At 41.7% G+C, this 19,115-nt stretch overlaps 1 protein-coding gene across 1 annotated transcript in view; it reads right to left on the bottom strand.

Moving 5' to 3' along the window:
* Positions 1-13,410: 13,410 nt before the first annotated feature.
* The window catches only part of dock2 (dedicator of cytokinesis 2), an 87,647-nt gene continuing 81,942 nt past the window's right edge, over positions 13,411-19,115 (bottom strand). The window contains exons 41-51 of the mRNA XM_076103076.1: positions 19,015-19,096; positions 18,755-18,839; positions 17,811-17,897; positions 17,501-17,677; positions 16,943-17,026; positions 16,701-16,838; positions 16,017-16,144; positions 15,223-15,427; positions 14,986-15,091; positions 14,222-14,370; positions 13,411-13,693 (exon numbers count right to left, since the gene is read on the bottom strand). Of these exons, the coding sequence (XP_075959191.1) occupies positions 13,631-13,693; positions 14,222-14,370; positions 14,986-15,091; positions 15,223-15,427; positions 16,017-16,144; positions 16,701-16,838; positions 16,943-17,026; positions 17,501-17,677; positions 17,811-17,897; positions 18,755-18,839; positions 19,015-19,096 (1,304 nt within the window). The 3' untranslated portion in view covers positions 13,411-13,630. The remainder of the gene's footprint in view (positions 13,694-14,221; positions 14,371-14,985; positions 15,092-15,222; positions 15,428-16,016; positions 16,145-16,700; positions 16,839-16,942; positions 17,027-17,500; positions 17,678-17,810; positions 17,898-18,754; positions 18,840-19,014; positions 19,097-19,115) is intronic.

Raw genomic sequence — 19,115 nt, 5'->3', positions numbered from 1 at the left:
TTAATCCCTGATTCATGACTTTGGTTTTAAACTTTTATCCAGCTCTCATAGTTTTCCTGCTCTGCATTTTTCAGTCATTTGTCTCTCTTCCTGCCACTCACTCTGTCTTCTAATAACATCATTCTACTGGGAGTAGATAAGTGTGGCTGTTGTGATAAGGAGCTGGGAGAGGGAAAGATGCAATCTGTCTCCATCTCCTCCCACTGTCGCAGCAGTTCTGATCTACTAGTGGATATGCACGTCAGCTCCACTGATGTGCGTTACAGCATGGCTGGTATCTGTGATCTACAGAGGACGCAGCGTCTCATCCACAGATGGCGATAATTTTCCTTCACTTATCCTGAGTATTTCTAATAATGAAAGATGAAAGCTTTTGTGAGGATGTAACGGTCGTCAATTAATCTCTTTCAAGAGTTTAACAGGTTAAATGTTTCAGGTTTTAAGCAATCTTTGATTTTAATTAAAAGGTATAAATGTATTAATTGTAGTTCATTTTGGATCCATGGAATGCGAGAAACCTAATCAAAATACGTTTAATGGTTTTCCCTTTACTTATTATTCCTATATGAGAGTTAAAGACACAGTTTGCATACAAAGACAGGGATGTGCTGTTCAAGACTTAATTAGTTATTGATCTAATTATGATGATATTCAGCCACTTTTCAACTATTGATCCAGTCCATCTAAAAGGAGCACATTGTTTTGCGTAAAGCAGCTCACATTCGCATGACAAACACAACAATGCTAATTAATTAATAATTTAAAAAGCATTCATTAATATTATTATAATTACTTGAGCTTACACAACTAACCCTTATGGTTGACCTGAATTGGCTTCATTCTTTCATCCCAATACCTGAACTGAATAAAAAAAGAACAAAGATTCAAACACTCATAACATGTGTCACAAGGACAGATGTCTTAAATGTTATATAACTGAAATCCAGTTATCAAATGCAGACACATTACAGCCACTAGCATGGTACATGCTTGCATTTGTTGCAAAAATAAATAAAACAAATCACAAACTGAAAAAATAACTTTACTCTAGATATTTAAGTTTCCCTCATCATCCCCACTAAAATTGTCCAGCTAAGAGCCTAACATTACTCTACATCCCTGTGGTTAGCAAGACTATGTTTTTGGACTTACCATCATCATAGGAGTCTGTGTTTCTTGGCTTGAAGATTGTATCACGTCCATTTCACACCTTTCACTCCTCGCCAATTTATCTTCACTCTGCCAGCAAAACAAGTCACATGAACCATGTTGGTTGAACTGGGCTGGCTAAACACTTTTGGCCCTGATAGCTCTAGACACACTGTAGAGGGACAGCAGGAAACTTGCTAGGCTAAATGAATATTAGCAAGGCTTAAAAAAAACAAAGATACTAACAATCTCTGAAAGCATCAGTCTTTATTAAAAAGTCCCTGCACACTAAAGTAAATCCTGCACAGGTGATTTCTATTATTTTAGCTGATTACACCTCTTCTCAGGACTGTGCAGGTGTGTGAAGATTGACTGAATTGACAGCTCACTCACTCGCCTATATATATTTGTGCTATCGCCAGACTTTCCTTTAACTACTCTAGAAATGTATTCTCTGTCGGTTCTGTCACTATGTCTTACTGTAACTGCTGGCTAAAAATAGCTTTCTTTTCATATGACCACAGGGCCCTCCACCACCTGCTCTCATTGCTCCTGATCCTAGCCTTAATTAAACCTATTCACACTTTGTGGTAGCCTAGTGGTATTATTAGATTTATTGGGGCCTGAAATTGAAGTGCATTGCCAGCAGAGATTTGATCTTCTGCTCCTGAGATGTGCTGGCAAGTGCTCGCAAATCTTGTCACCAATCTGACGACAACCGTCTGCTCCAAGGAAAATTGCTTATCCCACACATCACACACGCGTTCGTTCACCAACACACACACAAACACACATTATCTCTCTCCCTCTACCTGTTTGAACTTGACTCAACCACTTCAGCCAGGACACACACACATTTTCTCTGAAACAACATCTGTATTTTGTTCACAGTTTCTCTCCGTCACACTCTGTCACCTGCCTTAGCAAACATGTCTTGGTTCACCTCCATGCCATTGTTTGATCCCTCTCTACCCACTGCCTCGCTCTCAGGCACTCAGACACACATTTGTCTCTCCCTCACCTTTCACTTTCTGGTGACTTACTTTGACACATGCTCTACACTTTTCTTTATCCCTGCATGTCTAGTGGCACGCACCTTTTTCACAGCAGGTATGTTGGTAGAGAGCAACTCTTTTCCCTGTTTTAGTTGTCATATTACACAAAACAAAATAATTACTGCCATGCTAAAGTGGCAGTGTGATTGTTTTTTATCACTGAAAAAGTGTGGGAGGAGGATTCAAATATAACTCCTAGTGGTTAAGTCGTTGTATCATCCGATTTCTCTCCCTTGCATTAGTGTGAAAACAACCCTCTGCTCAGATATTACCACCTCCGTTCAGCAGGAGTTTGCAGATAACTTCACCTCTGGCAAGAGACTTGAAGAAAACAGACCTCTCCGGGGAAGTCCCCCGCTGAATCCCAACATTTAAACTCCCCACGGCTCTTCCTTTTATTCCTCTTTACGCATAACCAGCCATCTGCTTTGCTTTTGAAGCATTAATATCAATTTCTGTTTCCCTTCAGCGATGCATTTGTCTCAGTGGGAGATTTGTTCAAAGATTGTATTATTTTTAGGCAGATAAGGGAGTTGGCATTATATCTTTCATATAAGTTCTCGCACCCAATACTGTATGATTATAACCAAAGTGTATGAACCCAAGCCCGAAAATAACTATGAAAAATACAGTATGTTCATTCAAGCAAATTCTATTTGCTTTGTACCACCCTTCAAAGCGCCTTGGTATTGGTTGCATATATTGACTGTGAAACAACTTGCAGAATTTGTCTGATGCAGCCATTGAATCAATCTAAAGACTGACAGACTCATATTTACATCCACATCCTCTTGCACTACAGGAAATAACTGTTTCACCTTCCATGGGGGAGAACATTTCTGTATTGTCAACTCCCCTTTTAACTAGTTAAAAGGTCAGGGTTCAAATTACAACAACTGAAATTATGATTCAGCCTTAAGTGTTTTCTAGTCACGCTAGAGTTTGAATCTCTTTATTAGCGTCTTTTTTTCTCCTTTTTTTTGTTCTGCATCTTCCTTCTTTTTTGCTTTCTGGTTGTTGAAAAAACCTAGTCCCTAAACTCAAACTCTAGTCTCTAGTCAAAATAATCAGCGCATGGAAAAGGAGGTCTTGGCCCGGATATCCGTCGGCTACACCGGAACCCCAGAAGTATAGCCCCTTGCCCCCAGAGGCTTATCCGTCATCTGACCGATAGCCGATGGGTTCTGAGTTTGGGGAGATGAGAAATGGCTGTGGACTTGTTTCTCGATTTAAGAGAACAGGCAATTGTGACTGTGTGTTTTGGAGGCGATTGAGAGCACATGGCTGCAAGGGGGGGGGCGATTTCTCCCTGTGTCCAAAAGTTACGGCCCTAACAATACACACTTTCACATCGAAGCACACACTCATGCTCACTTGTGAAAAAATGCAAAAAGAGAACCACCTGGATAGATTACAACAAACAAAACACGTGCAACAGCTCAGTCAGCAGCCTTTCATTACTAATAATGCAAACAAAGCGTCAGTGCTGTACAGTTCCACGAGTGCTTGTTCTCACACTGGGTGACATTGAGACGGAGCACGCTGATCTGGAAACTCCAGAGTAATTAATAAGCCCACTGTGCATCACAGGGACGTGAGAGGGAGGAGAAGAAGAACGAGGGATGAGTAGAAGGAGGGGCGCCAATGAGAAGGCTGTGTTTAATTAGACTCATACAGAGGACTGTTCGTCCTGCGGGACCTGCCTGTCCTTCATAAACTCTTACACCAATTACCATTCTGCTGAGACAAGAGCCAGCAAATGGATGGTAAAAGGCAAAGACATTGGCAGGCATTAGGTTGTTCCAGTGTACTGTAGGTAGGGCAGATACTGTACTTTGCATTCACAACTCAAATTGAAATCTACTTTTCCTATATTTTCGGTTCTAATCACATTTGCAAATTTATATTGCAAGCATTGCAAATAATTGTTAATAATAAGGTCTGTATTGCTCTGATTCGGGCCGGGCAAAGCTCAGCATCCATCTGGCAGCCAGGCACACACAGATGGAGGGGGTTGACTCCGAAGCTCAGGGACAGTCACTCCCAGATCTTAATGTCCTGGAGCTTTGAAAAAAATGTGTGATTCTGACCTGAAGCCATGACTCTTTCTCTATTCTCCATCTCTGGCGAGGTAGACATTAACCTCAGCAGTGCGTCCCACTCTCCCAAAGGCAATCTCATTCTCATCTGAAGATATACAGGTCAGATATCTGTCTAGGAAGTGGACATGGACAAGGACAGGGAGATGGAAGGGAAATGATAGATTCAGGACATGAAGCCAAGTTGGACTCATTGAAGCAAGGAAGGAAAGACATAACGCAGGAAGCCAAGGGTGATGAAAGCATGAAAAAATGTAGGGACAAAAACATGGAGGGATGACAATTAATGGAGAGAAGAGAGCATCAGACAAGCAAAGGAGGGAAGGCACTGGAGAGGTACGGACAGTAGTGTGGAATTGGGAAATTAGGTAAAAGGGAGATGGATGAAAAATTAGGGGGATAGAGGAGAGAGAAAACAAAGATTGGAAGAAGGAAAAAAGGTAGGAACGACTGCAAGGGTGAGGAAGGTGGAGAAAGGGAACGGTGAATTATGAACAACTCTTTCTCTCCGTCTGTCTTTCCAGCTCTGCACTGACAAACTTGTAGTGAGCTGCTGCAACAGATTGGCATCACAGTCCATCACCAGGGGAGACAGTGGCCACTCTGCGTGACTGATAACACAAACATGCTGTTGCTAACAAACACACACACACACACACACACACACACACACACACACACACACACACACACACGCACACACACATACACTCCCACAAACTTACACATACACATGGAGATGCACGCATGCGCTAGAAGTTTGCGAGCACTTGCCCTTTGAAAAAGAAAAAGACAAGGAGCATGTAAGAGAGTGAGAGCGCAGCAGAGAGTGGAGAGCGGCAGGAAGCGAATGAGAACAGGAGGTGACAGAGGGCTGTTACCTTGGCAACCAGGCCTCTGGTGACAACTGCCTAATCAGTGGGAGGACAGTCAGATACCCAGAGTGATTCCCCACAGACGTATGATCATTCCCCCCGTGGATCACTGCAACTGTTTTACATTAATGACCAAGATGCAACTTTTCACACAATCCCTTTAAGTCCTGACAAAGCCTGCTTCTGTTCCGTATGCACACTATGGTTGTTTAACAGAAGCTTCCGTCCAACACGATGCTAGCTGCTGATTTACATAATTGCTGGTCTTTGTTTTTGTTGGGCAATAGTATGTTGGAAAGACTAAATTTGTTGTTTTTTTCATGTGAAAATGTATAATATACAAAAAAACAAAACAAAGAATTGTATAAAGATGACCCCGGATAGGTTTCCTTTGAAAATTGCTAAAAAAAAAAACAGCTAATAAGTTGCTGAGAAAATCTTTTTGAGATAAATAAAAAAAACAGAATTAAACTATCTTTTTGTGCATGTTTATTGTTAAGAATGTATCTATTTTTGTTTGCTTTTTAAACCTCATGGAACTTTAACTGATAGAAATATGAGGAGTTTGGGTTTTTTTCATATATGGGAGCTACAATTTGGCTGCAGACGTGGATTTGCATCCTCGTCCACTATCCCACAATCTCTCAAAAGCACGAGTCAAAGAGAAGCCTCTGATTAGTGCAAGTCTGCTCTGGGAAGTAAAACACAAACAGATTCTAATCAGCTGACAGTGTTGACAATTTAGACAAGCGTCAATTTTATATGTGAGTGTTCAAGTGTGTACTCATAAGGCCTTTGACTACATCACCATATTCAATGTGTTGATCCAAGAAGCTTTTTTGTTTATGCACACAACAGCTAAGCATGCTGACTAAAGTATAAATTGCCATTTATTTTTCTTTGCATTGTTATTATCAGAACGTAATCTCAGTTCATAATTCTCTACACAAAGCACCTCACTGGCTATTTCTTTCTTCCACCAACAAATAATATCCTCTCCTTTCAGTCTCCCTCCATCTTCCCGTTTCTCCATTTCCTCTGTTGCCATTGTGTCTCTGGCCTGCACAGACTGTCATTAGGCCGAGGGAATATCTGTTAGCAAAAATAGTGCCACAGAGCACACGCAGACACAATACTCAAACAACTCATGTGGCACCGCACATTGCCTACACTGAGCTTGGATACAGTTTGGCCATCACCAATTAGGTTGGCGATTTAAGATGTCAAACTCCCTCATCATCCTCTGCTGCTGCCTGCCCTGCTGCTACCGATGAATGCCAGGCTTGTTAGTCACACTTCTATAGAGCGTGTGGCAGGATGACATGTATCCCGCTTACCAAACTTTAATTCCAGCCACCGAAGATCATTCCGATCAAACTGAGGAAGAGCTGCTGCCCTCATTGCTCCTGTCTGGTAGAAATCAAATGTTTCCCTGCAGTGTTACATCCCTGGCAGGTTGAGCCATGAGATATGTTCCAATGGTCTTAGTCATGGATATAAACCTTAATATGACTCTTTCAGCCATACATTTTGTCAATTATTATTCACATTATTACTGTATTTTTGAGCAAAATGGAAAATTAATTCTCTCATCATGTCTCTCAAAAGTATTTCACATGAGTTTACTATTGATGTTTTATGCAATCACTCTAGCTATTGCAATCTGTGCAGCTACAGCTAAACTGTATTTGTTATCTCTGCCAGAGCGCTTGGTTGTGTGTGTGCGTGTGTGTGTGTGTGTGTCCGCGTCCATGAGTAAGTGTGCACCTCTGTGTCTTTCCACGGTGCTCAAGAACCTCTCGTGGTTGCAGTGACTCACACTTTCTCAAAACACCTTTTACAGCCTGCTTTTTTACTGGCATCGACTGCCTGCGGACTCCTTACTCACACTCTTCCCCAGCTCTCTTTTCCAGGGCGTGAAATACCAACGCTTTTGTAACCCCCTCCGCGTCCAATGCTGATACACAAGGCACTTTTCAGCATCTGTAGAGACGCACTGGGGTTTTAAGTAATTACAATGTTAACCCATCCGTGTCATGTTTAGACGATCAGAGAAACTGCTCTTGGAGTGATGACGTAGTACAATCACTGAAAAAACAACACCTTGTGGGTGGGAGGGGAGGTGGATGGGTCAAGAATACACAGGACTTTCAATAAGCTGAGACCAGTGTTGAGTTATTTAGAGTTACGTAGTTCTTTTAAGCCCAACTATATTTTCCCTAAACCTAACTAGTTTGTTTTGTTGCTTGATCCAAGCAAGTCTTTACGTTATAAATCACAGCGTTAACTGTGTGTTTACTGCGACCGGCTAGCCAGTGCGTTAGAAGGTGAGGGGTCTGACAGAGCCTCAGTATGTGAAGAGTTGGGATGAGAACGTGTTGCCATTACACAGCATGTCATTTGTTACAAATCCTGATTATGCTTCATTCACATGGAATCAGGCAGATGAGACGGCAAACTGGATATCTCACAAATGAATGGGCTGTCGTGCTGTTACGCCTGATTAAAGGTGCTGAATCATGCTGATTACAATTTGCTGCTCACTTCTGCATACCAGGTGGAATAAATGGTTGGATACACACAAGAATAAAAGTGCACAGAATAGCTCTTATCCTGAATGTCAAATGTCAAATATCCTGCTCTTGCATCAGGTTGTAGTGGGTTCCCCCTCTACACACAGCTTACTATTTTCTGCTTAAGTAGAGCAGCTGGTGCCGGCCGAACATAAGCGCCCTATACAAATGTTCCTATATGGTGAGTGAGGTGAGAGACTGAATTATATTAACCTGACACAGTAACAAAAGTCTATCTGTACCCCTACGAGAAGGAAAGCAAAATATATAATTGAGTTATCGGTAAGAAAGCAGATGTGCACGGTATTGTCATTACATTACGGTAGTTCTGAGATTAAACTGTGCATTAAAATATGTCAGTAGTCCTGCAAATACTGTAATTCCTCTCATCGCTGCCCTGTCCATCCAATGACAGACTCCAGCACCCTGTCATTTGCAATTTTAGGCTGAACGACATGCTGCAGTGTATAAACAGTATGTGCTGCAGTATGTTATACATAATCCATATACTCACAGGCCTGCAGGCATAGATTATATGTGATTCCAGAAAGAGGGAGCGTGAGCAGCACAGCCTGCGTAGATGAGCTGTCACATTAAGGATTACCCCCATCAGCCCCATTAAAACTCACAGCACTACTGTTCCACTCTCTGCTCCCACATCAGCTGTTGCGAAACCTGTCAGAGAGAGTTCCAATGGTCAGAGATTGAAAGCAAAATGGACTGGTAAGAGTAAGTGCTGGCAGTAACAAGAACAATACAATTAAAAAGAGGCAGGGAGAGGAACATTAACTGACAGTAGAAAAGTAGAGGATGCTGAGGAGACGGATGGCTGATAACGACCATGTTGTGTTTGCTATTCAACGGCCTTCATTCCTAACACGTCAGCTTCCTCAATCCAACCAAGGAGGCAAACAAAAGGGGAAGTCACATCATGCAGAACAACACAAGCGCAATACAATCTAGTCTGCACTCGCCAAAAGGCTCAACAGCTTGTGCACGATCACAGAACATGGGGATGATTGATTCACTTCGCTGAGGTGTCCGCAGTCGGCCTTGGGTCGGAGAGAGGAGACGTTGGGACTTGGGTTCAATAAACTGGCTCAAATCAAATGTTAATACGCAACAAAACTGTAGACTATCTTTTGTCCCAAAACGTTCCGTCAGGCTCGTTGCGTCGTCTGTTGCAACTCTCCAACGTAACAGCTCCAGTTACACTGCGCATGTGTCATACCCTATAGGTCCCATCAGGTCAGAGCCAGAGACATGCCTCAGCCTTCATTTAACAGCCTTGGGCTCACTGCTGGCTCATTCAACACTGCACTCTGCAGACTGGAGACGGAATTTCAAAGGAAAAAGGTGACTTGGAATGGATATTATAACTCTTTTTTTTTTTTATCTTAAGAGACCAAATAAAGTATCTGATACAATTGCTTTGACCTGAAATTAAAAATAATCATAAAGCCTCGGTGTGTTTGTTTACCAGTTTCTACTCATTAACACATTAATTGACAATGGCAGCTGTTGTGTTATGTTGCCGTTTAGACACTGAACTGTGTGAAACTCGGTGTGGAAATGAAACTGAGTGCATATTACAACACAATCAAAGCAACAACTCAGTCAGCAATTAACAAAGCCACATAAGAAAAACCACGTGAGTGCTCATAACCACAAAGAGAGCTAGACTCTATGAGGAGACACAACAAGGCTTCAACCCGGCATACCACTGTAATATTTTCTAATACAATTGCTTTCTTGTGCTCTTTTCCCACTCTTTGGTATTAATACCAGACATCAAGGACACACTGTGATGTGACAATATTCATAGTCTTCCATAACCCCTACCGTTTATTTACACAAACACATACCAAAGACTACTGGATTCGATTTTTAGACCTTGGCTGGAAAAAGGGGAGCATAGATCAAAACATTGCTGACCAAAGGCAAACTGAGAGCTGAGGAAATGAGAAAACGACCTCGTGCATAAGTTTAACTCTGGAGGGAGAAAAGCCAATATCTTGGAGCCAATTTGAACCATTACATTAATTAAAGATGTATTACCAAAGAGAGCCCATAACACTTTGTTCTTTCCTGAACTTCAAGATCAATTCAGGTGTTAACATAAGCAGCCATCTTGGTGAGGTGGATGCTTGCTATAGGAGAGGGGATGAGCAGAAAGTCCCTGCAGCTGTGTGTAGCTGACACTTCCTGGAGGCTACAAACACCAGCAGGTGTGAGGAGCAGAGATTCATTGAAGCCTTTATTCTCACAGCGGTGGTCCGCCTCTCTAATGAGAGAAAACACTCAAACTGTACAGAAAAGTAAAACTACTTCACCTCCCCTGCTCTTACAAAAGCAGAACATATTTCACTCAGTCACCAGGACAGTTTATCACATGATTTCTTTGTTCCTCTGAGGATTCACAACACGCATGCTGGGGGTCCGTGTAGTCATTGTTCTCGGTTCTAGCCTTACAGCCTACTGCCACCTAGTGGACACATATCACAACTACAGCTCCCGTCATCGTGCTCAGGGACATGAGCCTGCCATCCTCAGGTCTGCAGGCCCAGTTTTTGTGACACGACACAATGTTTTCACCGCCACAGTCGTTACAATAATCATAAAACTTATGAGGAATATGCGATGCTGATCTATAATTTGCTTGAAATTAGCTGTAAATGAGCTTGCTTCCACTGCGCTATACCTACACATTAGTATCACTGTTTTCAAATTACCACCTTTATTACTTTCCCAATTAATTTCTATAAACTGATACCTGCACATGAATGCTAAATCGTCGTCAGACCGTTTGCCGATGGAACCGCTCACTATGAAATTCATTATGATTCCTGACAGAGCGGAGCTGCTCAGTCGTGTCTGTCATCCTCCAGAGCTGCAACAGCACTGAGCAGCCTGCAGATCTCAGGCTCAGCAGAGCTCTGTGCAGCTGTGCACAGTTTAGATAGAAAACTACACAGTGAGCTCAATCTATAATTGACTGACCACTTTACTCCATCCTAAATAAATTAAGACCTCTTCATGTTCAATGGTGGTTAAATCAAATCCCCCGACAGTAACATTTCAAACAGCGTTAAACAAACGCATCCAATCTTTAGAGTCTTTGATGATTTAAACTTTCTGGGGGAAGCGCGAACAAGATACAGCTTTGTTTATATATTGATATACGTTTTAAATATACATCCAGGCCTTCTGTCTGCCCTGAACCTCCAGCATTGTATGCATTAAAGCACGTGTCTGTCAGTTTCTTTACTCGTTATACATTTGACATTAACAGATATTTGAATAAAGCATTCATTGTGGGGAAAATATATAGTGATTAATAGATATACATTAGCCAGGAAAACACACAAGCTGTCTTTTTCTGTTAACTTAGAAATCAAAGAAGTGCCTTAAACTTTCTGTTTGACAAATTCAACATCTCTATATAACTGGTTTATGTACTGGTACTTTGTAGAAGAACGATTGTTTTATATGTGTAAAATATACTGCAGACGTGACAACTCATGTCCTCTCTTAATATAGAAAACATCCTGTGATGGTTTCAATGAGATATATTTTCTTAATTGGAGTGCATTTCATTCTTTTTAACATTTTCCAAATTCTATCACACTGAAACAAAATGTGCTTATTAAGTATAACTCGTGTACTTTTGACAGACACAACACTGTCTGTTGCACATGCAAGCCTCCAAATGTAAGTGCTTATCTGATCACTTGACCCGCAGATCTGAGCTTTACGTATGAAGTTGGCTTGGATGCCATAACAAGTCTTCAAAATGTAGCACATAAGTTATACCAATTAATATGACATGTAAGTAATAACCCCAAACAAACAGGCAGCTCCAATATAAGCTTCAAACTACATCACAAGAATCTAACATGCCTTCAGAGGCTCAAAGCAACACTTAATAATAATCTCAGGAGATGTGTGTTGAGTTTTTGATGTGTTTTCCGCCTGGAAACCAAAGAAGCCACAGAGCTGGATCATTAATAACTTTGATATGAAAATGATGAATATAGCCACGGGCCATTAATGAGTCATAGTTTTCAAATAAATCTCTGATAGCTTTGTGAGCATGACTCTTGTACTTTTAAAATGCAATGTTTTACACATTTCTCCCTTTGCACACCAGAGATTTTAACGATCAGTATTTTGGTAACTTTCCAAGACAGTCTTGGTGTTTTAGATGGGAATGAATCGGTTGGTCAGTGATCCGATGCAGCCCTTTCATCCCTTGTGAACACACACACACACACACACACACAGCATTTAATTTGACTGAGCCACCCACCCTTCCTTTTCTTGCAGAAGTGAGATGGATGACTCTGGACTAATATCACTCTGTGGTCATGGAGCAATGGTTTAATCAGAAGATCCACACCCCAGACTGAAGTATTGCAGTACAAGACTTTGGATGAATTACACAAGGCTATTCTGCGACTTTAAATTGGCTGAGGAGAAACCTTGTGGTCAGTGTGGCACCAGATAATGGCAGTATTAATAAGAGAAAGGAAAATGTCTCCATTGTTCTTAAGCACCCTCTGAATGTCTGCACTCCTACAGGACGGAGCACAGAGAGGCCGTGAGGAAATAAAACCACCATCAGGGGCAAATGGGAGATATTCATCCACATCTATGAATCATTAAAACAGCCTCATTTTAAAATATATTTTCTAACATAATTACCTTTTTACAATGTAGGTGATATGTTATCTCCCTCATTGACTGCACTGGCCACTAATTCCTATTCATCAAATGCAACAGCCTGTCTGCTCTTTCAACAATTGATCTGAATGTTTATTAAAATGTCACTAAAGTCAATGAAGAAAGTAAGACTTAAGCTAATATCCTGTCACACCTCACTTACTCACCATCTGTCAGGACTTTGAAGTGTTTTGTTGCATGGATTCAGGACCTGAAGGGTTGAGTGTACCCGTGCGTATTACCAACAAACTGAGTGAGGGTGGGATAGCACAAGCTGTACAATAAAGTTCCACATTGGCCTTAAGGCTGTAATGTTTCTCCTACTCATATTACGTTTACTGCACCATACCTTTTACTCTTACTCAAGTACATTTTTGGAGAAAAGGGCAATCATTTTGTGAAGACTACGACATACTTGATTAAACTAGATCCAGGAGGCAATTAGCAAAACAAACTATTCCTTTAAGCTTGATGCTTTTAGATTTTAAATAAAAGTAAATGGCTGTTCCAACTCATGCACAATATACAACATGATTTATGTTGGGGAAGAAATACTAAACAGTTTTGTCTCATCTCTGTGAGCACACAAGAAATCCTGTAGCATTTGTACAGTAGGCTCCACAGTTTGTTGCTCCAGTTTGTATTATTTTTTAATTTATTAGACTTTGTTTGTTGTATCAGCTCCAAAGCTTTTTGGCAGCGTGTTTAAAGTCCTTTGGGAGGACACGGTAAACCTTTGTGCTTAATCAAGTGATTATTTTCCCATTAACTTCAGTCAGTCACAACAATGCTGAAAACCGTATAATAAGAAGCTCTTTAATCAAGCACGGTGGCAGGATGGTTTGTGTTTGCTCGTTCTTGTAGAAGCACAATTGATTGAAAAGCTGTAAGATGGCATTTAGCTTCACTGGGAATCAGTTGAATTACCAGGAAAAGGTCACGCCACAAAAATAGTCTTTATTGACAGACAGGTAAAATCAATTATATTAAGGCAACAGCAATACTGAGACTGACAGGCAGACTGAGTGAGTGGGTGTGTGTGTGTGTGTGTGTGTGTGTGCATAATTTGGTTTTGCTTGCAGGTTTATGTGAACTTCTTTGCAAAACAAACGCATAAAGATAAGTAAAGGAAACAAGAGAAATTAAAATAAAGGATTTCAGAAATGATTGGCGCTGCCTTTGGCTGAATCACTGGACTTCACATCCTCTGATTTGGAGCTCTGTTGAAACAAACAACATGTAAACACAAGGTTTAGCTCCAAATATGTCTCTGGGAACGTTTGTGTTGATGTAAAAAATATTCAAATAACACAAATCTTTTACATTTTAACGTTGTTTGTAATAATCTAGATAAGACTGATGTTGGGATGATGGGAAATATTCTTATTCACTTTCTTGCCAAGAGTTAGATGAAAGGATCGATAACACTCTCATGTCTGTAGGATAAATATGAAGCCAGCCAGCAGCTGGTTTCCTTAGCGTAGATGACCATAGCAGAGTATTTTTACTATTGAACAGAGCTAGGCTAACTGTTTCCGTCTGTTTCTAGCTTTTGTGCTAAGCTAACCATCCCCTGGCTATAGCTTCATATTTGACATCCATCGTTTTATCAATATTCTCTTTTCAGCTTCGGCAAGAAAGCGCAAAAGCATGTTTCCCAAAATATTATCAATCTATACCCAAACTGCAGTCCTTGAACGTCAACCGGATGTTTCTATAGGGGACCGCATGAAACCTGTTGGTCTCACCTTGGACTTGAAGAGGAGGTTGATGACGCCCTTTGAGCGTCTGTCCGCTGTTCGGTCAGAGTTCACACAGACAGACATGCTCTTGCTGTCCCTCCTGGCTCTGACAGAGTCCACCTCCTCTGCGCCCCCGATCACCGCCAAGGACAGACCTCCACACAGAAAAAATGAGGATTTAGTGTTCGTCTCATTCATAACCAACTTAGAATGAACCCTCCTCCTGCAGCCAGACCATTTAATGTGACTAATTGTGCTCCTGCAGCTGTTCTGCTGATGAACTGCGTGCTCCGGCGTCACCGCTAGAACTGTGTTTATGTTCAGTGAGGCTGTACAGCTTGTAGTCGGCGATGCACAATAGACATGTAGTCACCACACCACAGTCGATGCTGGCTCAGCTGGCCTGGACCAACATGGCAAGATGCCGGAGACACTGATACACTATTTGGCAACTGAAGCAATGATATATAAACTGAATGAGGTTGGTGCCCATTTCTGAAACGATTACAAGCAACAAGACTGATTCACTAATTTGCCACCTTGCATCAGAGCTTCTGTTAGGTCAGGCTATGACTGCAACAGCTTGCCAGTTTTTATTTTAAAAACAGGCATATTCCCACCATGAACCCATGTGTGTTTTTCCTTATAGTCAGGAAAAAACAAAGGCCTTACAGGTCTTTCTGTTTTGACTCTGTGGGCCCTTGGTTTACAGGTGAAACTCACTTACAGTGCACTAGACAGCACCATGTGAATCTGTGTACGTTAGTCACCTGTGATGGCAGGCAGGGATCTGGAGTTGGCATTGGTCAGCAGCACAGTTCCTGTATTCGGCTCAGACAAGTTGGTGTCACTGCGGAACTCCTGTTTCTTGGACAGCTAGAGGGAGACAGAGATCACACAAAATTCAGCAACAACACTTCCACTCAGCTCTACTACTCCATCACGTCTTTCTCTTTACCTTTCATCTCTCATCCCATGATCTACCTCCCACTAAAGCTCAGTCTCACCCGTTTGCAGTCCAGTGTATTCATCTTTTCTCTTTCCTCTGTGATGAAGATCATGCTGCTCCTCTTCTTCTTCTTTTTACTCTTCCTCAGCTTTACCTCCGCATCGCCCACCGTCACCACCATCTCCACTGTGCCTGAACTCATGCTGCCGCTGGAGCGCGGCAAGGAGGAGGTCCAAGAGGAGGGCGACACTGGGGGGAAGTCCCTGTGAGGAGGCAGGAAGGGTGCGAGTTGTTAATAAAAGGGGATATATGTTCATTTTTCATATCCACGTTGTTGTGGAGTATTTTTCATGAAGAATACATCTTTGCAGTTTGAGATAAGATGTATGCCTGACCTTATGTCATAAATTAGAAAATGATGGCCATTTTATTGCACTGCAGTACATACAGACTCAGCCTGTCTACCAGCCTCTAGCAGACTTTGTTTGTTGCGATGTATGGAGAGAGAGAGAGCTAGTGGACTAAAACGTCCTACATCTTGGCCCAGTGTGGAGATTCATTGAAAGGGTGGTTCAATTCCTGTTTTAGAACTTCAGACTGCTGCTTGGTTGAGTCATTTGTGTCAACACTCCCCCCCCCCCCCCCAGCTGTTCCTATGGATTATGGACCAGGGCATCTGCAGGGGTTAATCTGAACGGTTTCTTGGGCGGTCCTCGGCTGGGTATTGGGCATCGGGATAGCGGAGTCCAGCTCCACATCACAACATTTAGGTAAAACAATCTAAAATCTAAAAAGTGTTTCATAAAATGATGGCTTAAAACTGGACAAAACATAAATGTATGACAGAGCTACCTGTCTGCATTGAGCTTGGTTGGAGTCCCACATTCAGATCCCTGGAGCGAGGAGATTGAGATGATGGACTGACGAATGGAGCGCAGCATGGAGCGAGGACGAGTGGACTTCCTCTCATCCATGTCCGGCTAGAAATAGAGAGTTGAACATTGTTATATAGGACAATACTACAGTATAATATTACAATATATAAGACAACACTGCAAGGATAATATTCTACTGATACTACTGTGAATAGTGACAGTGAAGCAAAGCAGAAGAACATCATTCGAAAATGTAATAAAAGCAAAAGCAAGTGGGGTTACTCTTAAAAACAGCACATCCCTGCTGCTCATCATTAGTTTAATCTCTCCTCAAGGGCAGAACCAATTTACAAGTTAATGACCACATTCAGCCCCAGTCAGACCATCCGAACCATGCTGTGGTTGGTAGAGAATTTAAAAGGTACAAAATCCTACATCAACAATACACTCAAAGGCTTTTGAAAGTGCTTTGATCTTTAAAATTCGCCTGGGCCAGCTCATTTGCAGCTTAATTAGCGCAGCTTTTCCGCAGTAACTATGTGACCAGACTTGCAGAAAAGAACATATTTGGGATTACAGAGAAACACCATGTTTTAGTAAAAACTTGCTCCCCACATTTTGTCTCTTCTCCCTCTCTCATCCGTTCTCCCCCAGTTCTTACCAGCTCTCTCACTCCGTACTCCTTCTCCACTTTCTTCCTCAGCTGCTTGAAACACTCCTCCATGCGCTCGTGGAAAGGACGCAGGTCATCCATCACTCTCTTCCCATGGAGAGATATCCCTCCACCCAATAATGGGATCTATAAATACAAATAACATGGTGTCAACACAACGGCCACATAAAAGGACATCTATATGTGGTGTGTACATGTATTCCAAAAACGTGTGTTAGCGTCTTCAGTACCTGCCATGCGATGAGGTCTTTGAGGCGCATCAGCTTATCTCTGTCCTCTGGGTGCTGCTCATTGTACTCCTCGGTAAAGAACGCCTGATACAGGGGAACAATGTAAAACTCATTTAAAACATTGCGGCTATACATATCACCTGCCCAGGCCCGGTTTGTAAATGAATGACTGACTCTTCAACCCACATGTGCACTTTCTAAGGCCACTGAATTCATCCTCTGCGTGATATGATAACACTGAAAATGTTTGAGGATGAAAACTAATAATATTTGTAGTTATGCATTAAAAAACAATAGTCCTGAGCTGGTGAATCTCAGTGACTGGTGACTCAGTGGTAAGTCACAATGAATCATAGCTTTTTTAGATACAACATTAAGGCCATTAATAAGATATTAATAACATTAAGGCCTATGAAAAGCAAGCCAAAATCAAAGTAAACGTGTGATAGGTGTAATAAACAATGGATTTTTAACTCCAATGCTCCCATACCATCTTAAAAAAACAATATGGTCAACAATGGTCACAGCAAAGGGTTATAAATTGGGTTGATTCCTCACCTTTTCATACTTGGCAAAGCCGCCCATGACAGCTGGGTCTACGATGCCATTGAGCAGCATGGAGAGGGGGTTGATGGGAAGGGTCCAATCAGCCTGATATTGGTTAATCAAGGTCAGGATCTTCTCATTGGTGGACTCCATCGTCTCTATGGCATTCTCCAATGGAGACAAGGTCGTCTGGAGAGAGAAGCAGAGTGGTGGGAAAAGCAGAGGGTGGAATGTTGGAGAATAGAATAAAAAATTCAGAAAAAAAAAATATATATATATATATTTTTTAATCAGTGGTGGTGACACACACACACACACTTACATGTTTTATGTCAGTAGCTTCAAACCAGCGCAGGATCCCTGGCAGCTTATACACAATGGTGAAGGTTGTGCGTTCAATCCACATAGACTAAAACACGGGAACGGAAAGGAGAAGAAAGAAATTAAGCAATAAGTTGAGCGTCAGCCACTTGTGAACGCTCACAACAAGATACCATTATCTTGTATTAAAGTCTGAACTCTTTCCAGACTCTTAATGCTGTTGAAGACATCATTCAAAGTCCTGTTCAGAAGTTTGCTATATCGGAGTGTTTAATGGTATATACTGGTTTACGTTGAAATTGGTAGCAGGACATGGTGTGGTCAGGACCAGCAGGGTTTCAGGGTGTTTTTTGTCAGAGTTCTGAGGCAGATACAGTCTCCTGGTTGGATTATTTGACATGGTTTGTCACTCGGAGAAGATTGGACAGCCTCTGCCCGGTACAGATTATCTGAACAGCTGCGGTTAGGTCACAGTCGAATGAGACCATTTTCTCTTTCACAGCATGGAGAGCAAAACTTGAGATATCTTCTATCGGGCATTTTACTGCAGTGGCAGAGTTCCTACTTCAGACCAGTTTGAGAACCTATCTTTACATTACATACAAAGCATTTACAAATGATCACACCTTTAAAGCAAAACAGACTTTTAGCATTATTTAACACATCCCCCTCTGCCCAGGTAGAGATGTGGGGGCCATTGTGGACTCGCAGTCTTTTTTTATCTTCATCACTGTCCCGTTTCACATTGGATTTGGAGAGTTATGGAAGCTATAAGCTTCTGGCTCAAAGATATATTTACAATATAATCCGATATACCACACTCTGCTATTGAATACAATCTTATTATCTTATTTAACAGGAGCTCATCTTTTCAGACAATGCAAGTACACAATAGCTTATGAAACACTGGTCCTGGTAGTCTTAAGTGTTTTAATAAAAACTCACAACAAACTCATTGTTTGGGTCCACGGGTCCTTTCCTCACCGGTCGGGAATAGTTAAAACGCTGCACGTAGTTGGACTTGTAGAAGCTGCACATAGTTTAAGCATAAAGAGAGACAGAGATGTAAGTCAAACAAAGGAAATTCAATTTAAAAAAGAGGGAAACGTGACAATATCAGGACTTTTTTCAGTGCATATCATTTCACAGAAATTCACATTTTTCCTTATCAAAATATGAAGATTAAAACACGCTGTTTAACAGACTTGATAATCTGGTCGGGACAAGGTTTGTTCTTCAGGCGAGGAGGAATCTCGAGGACTGGCGTCACTGTGAAACACTGGATATCTGGTTCAGATCACTCAGG

The sequence above is a fragment of the Anarhichas minor genome, unplaced genomic scaffold, assembly GCF_050575085.1.
Source record: "Anarhichas minor isolate MPS153535 unplaced genomic scaffold, ASM5057508v1 ptg000028l, whole genome shotgun sequence".
Taxonomy (NCBI): Eukaryota; Metazoa; Chordata; class Actinopteri; order Perciformes; family Anarhichadidae; genus Anarhichas; species Anarhichas minor.
The sequence above is the reverse complement of the archived record's forward strand: the minus strand, read 5'-3'. Positions and strand labels throughout refer to the sequence as shown.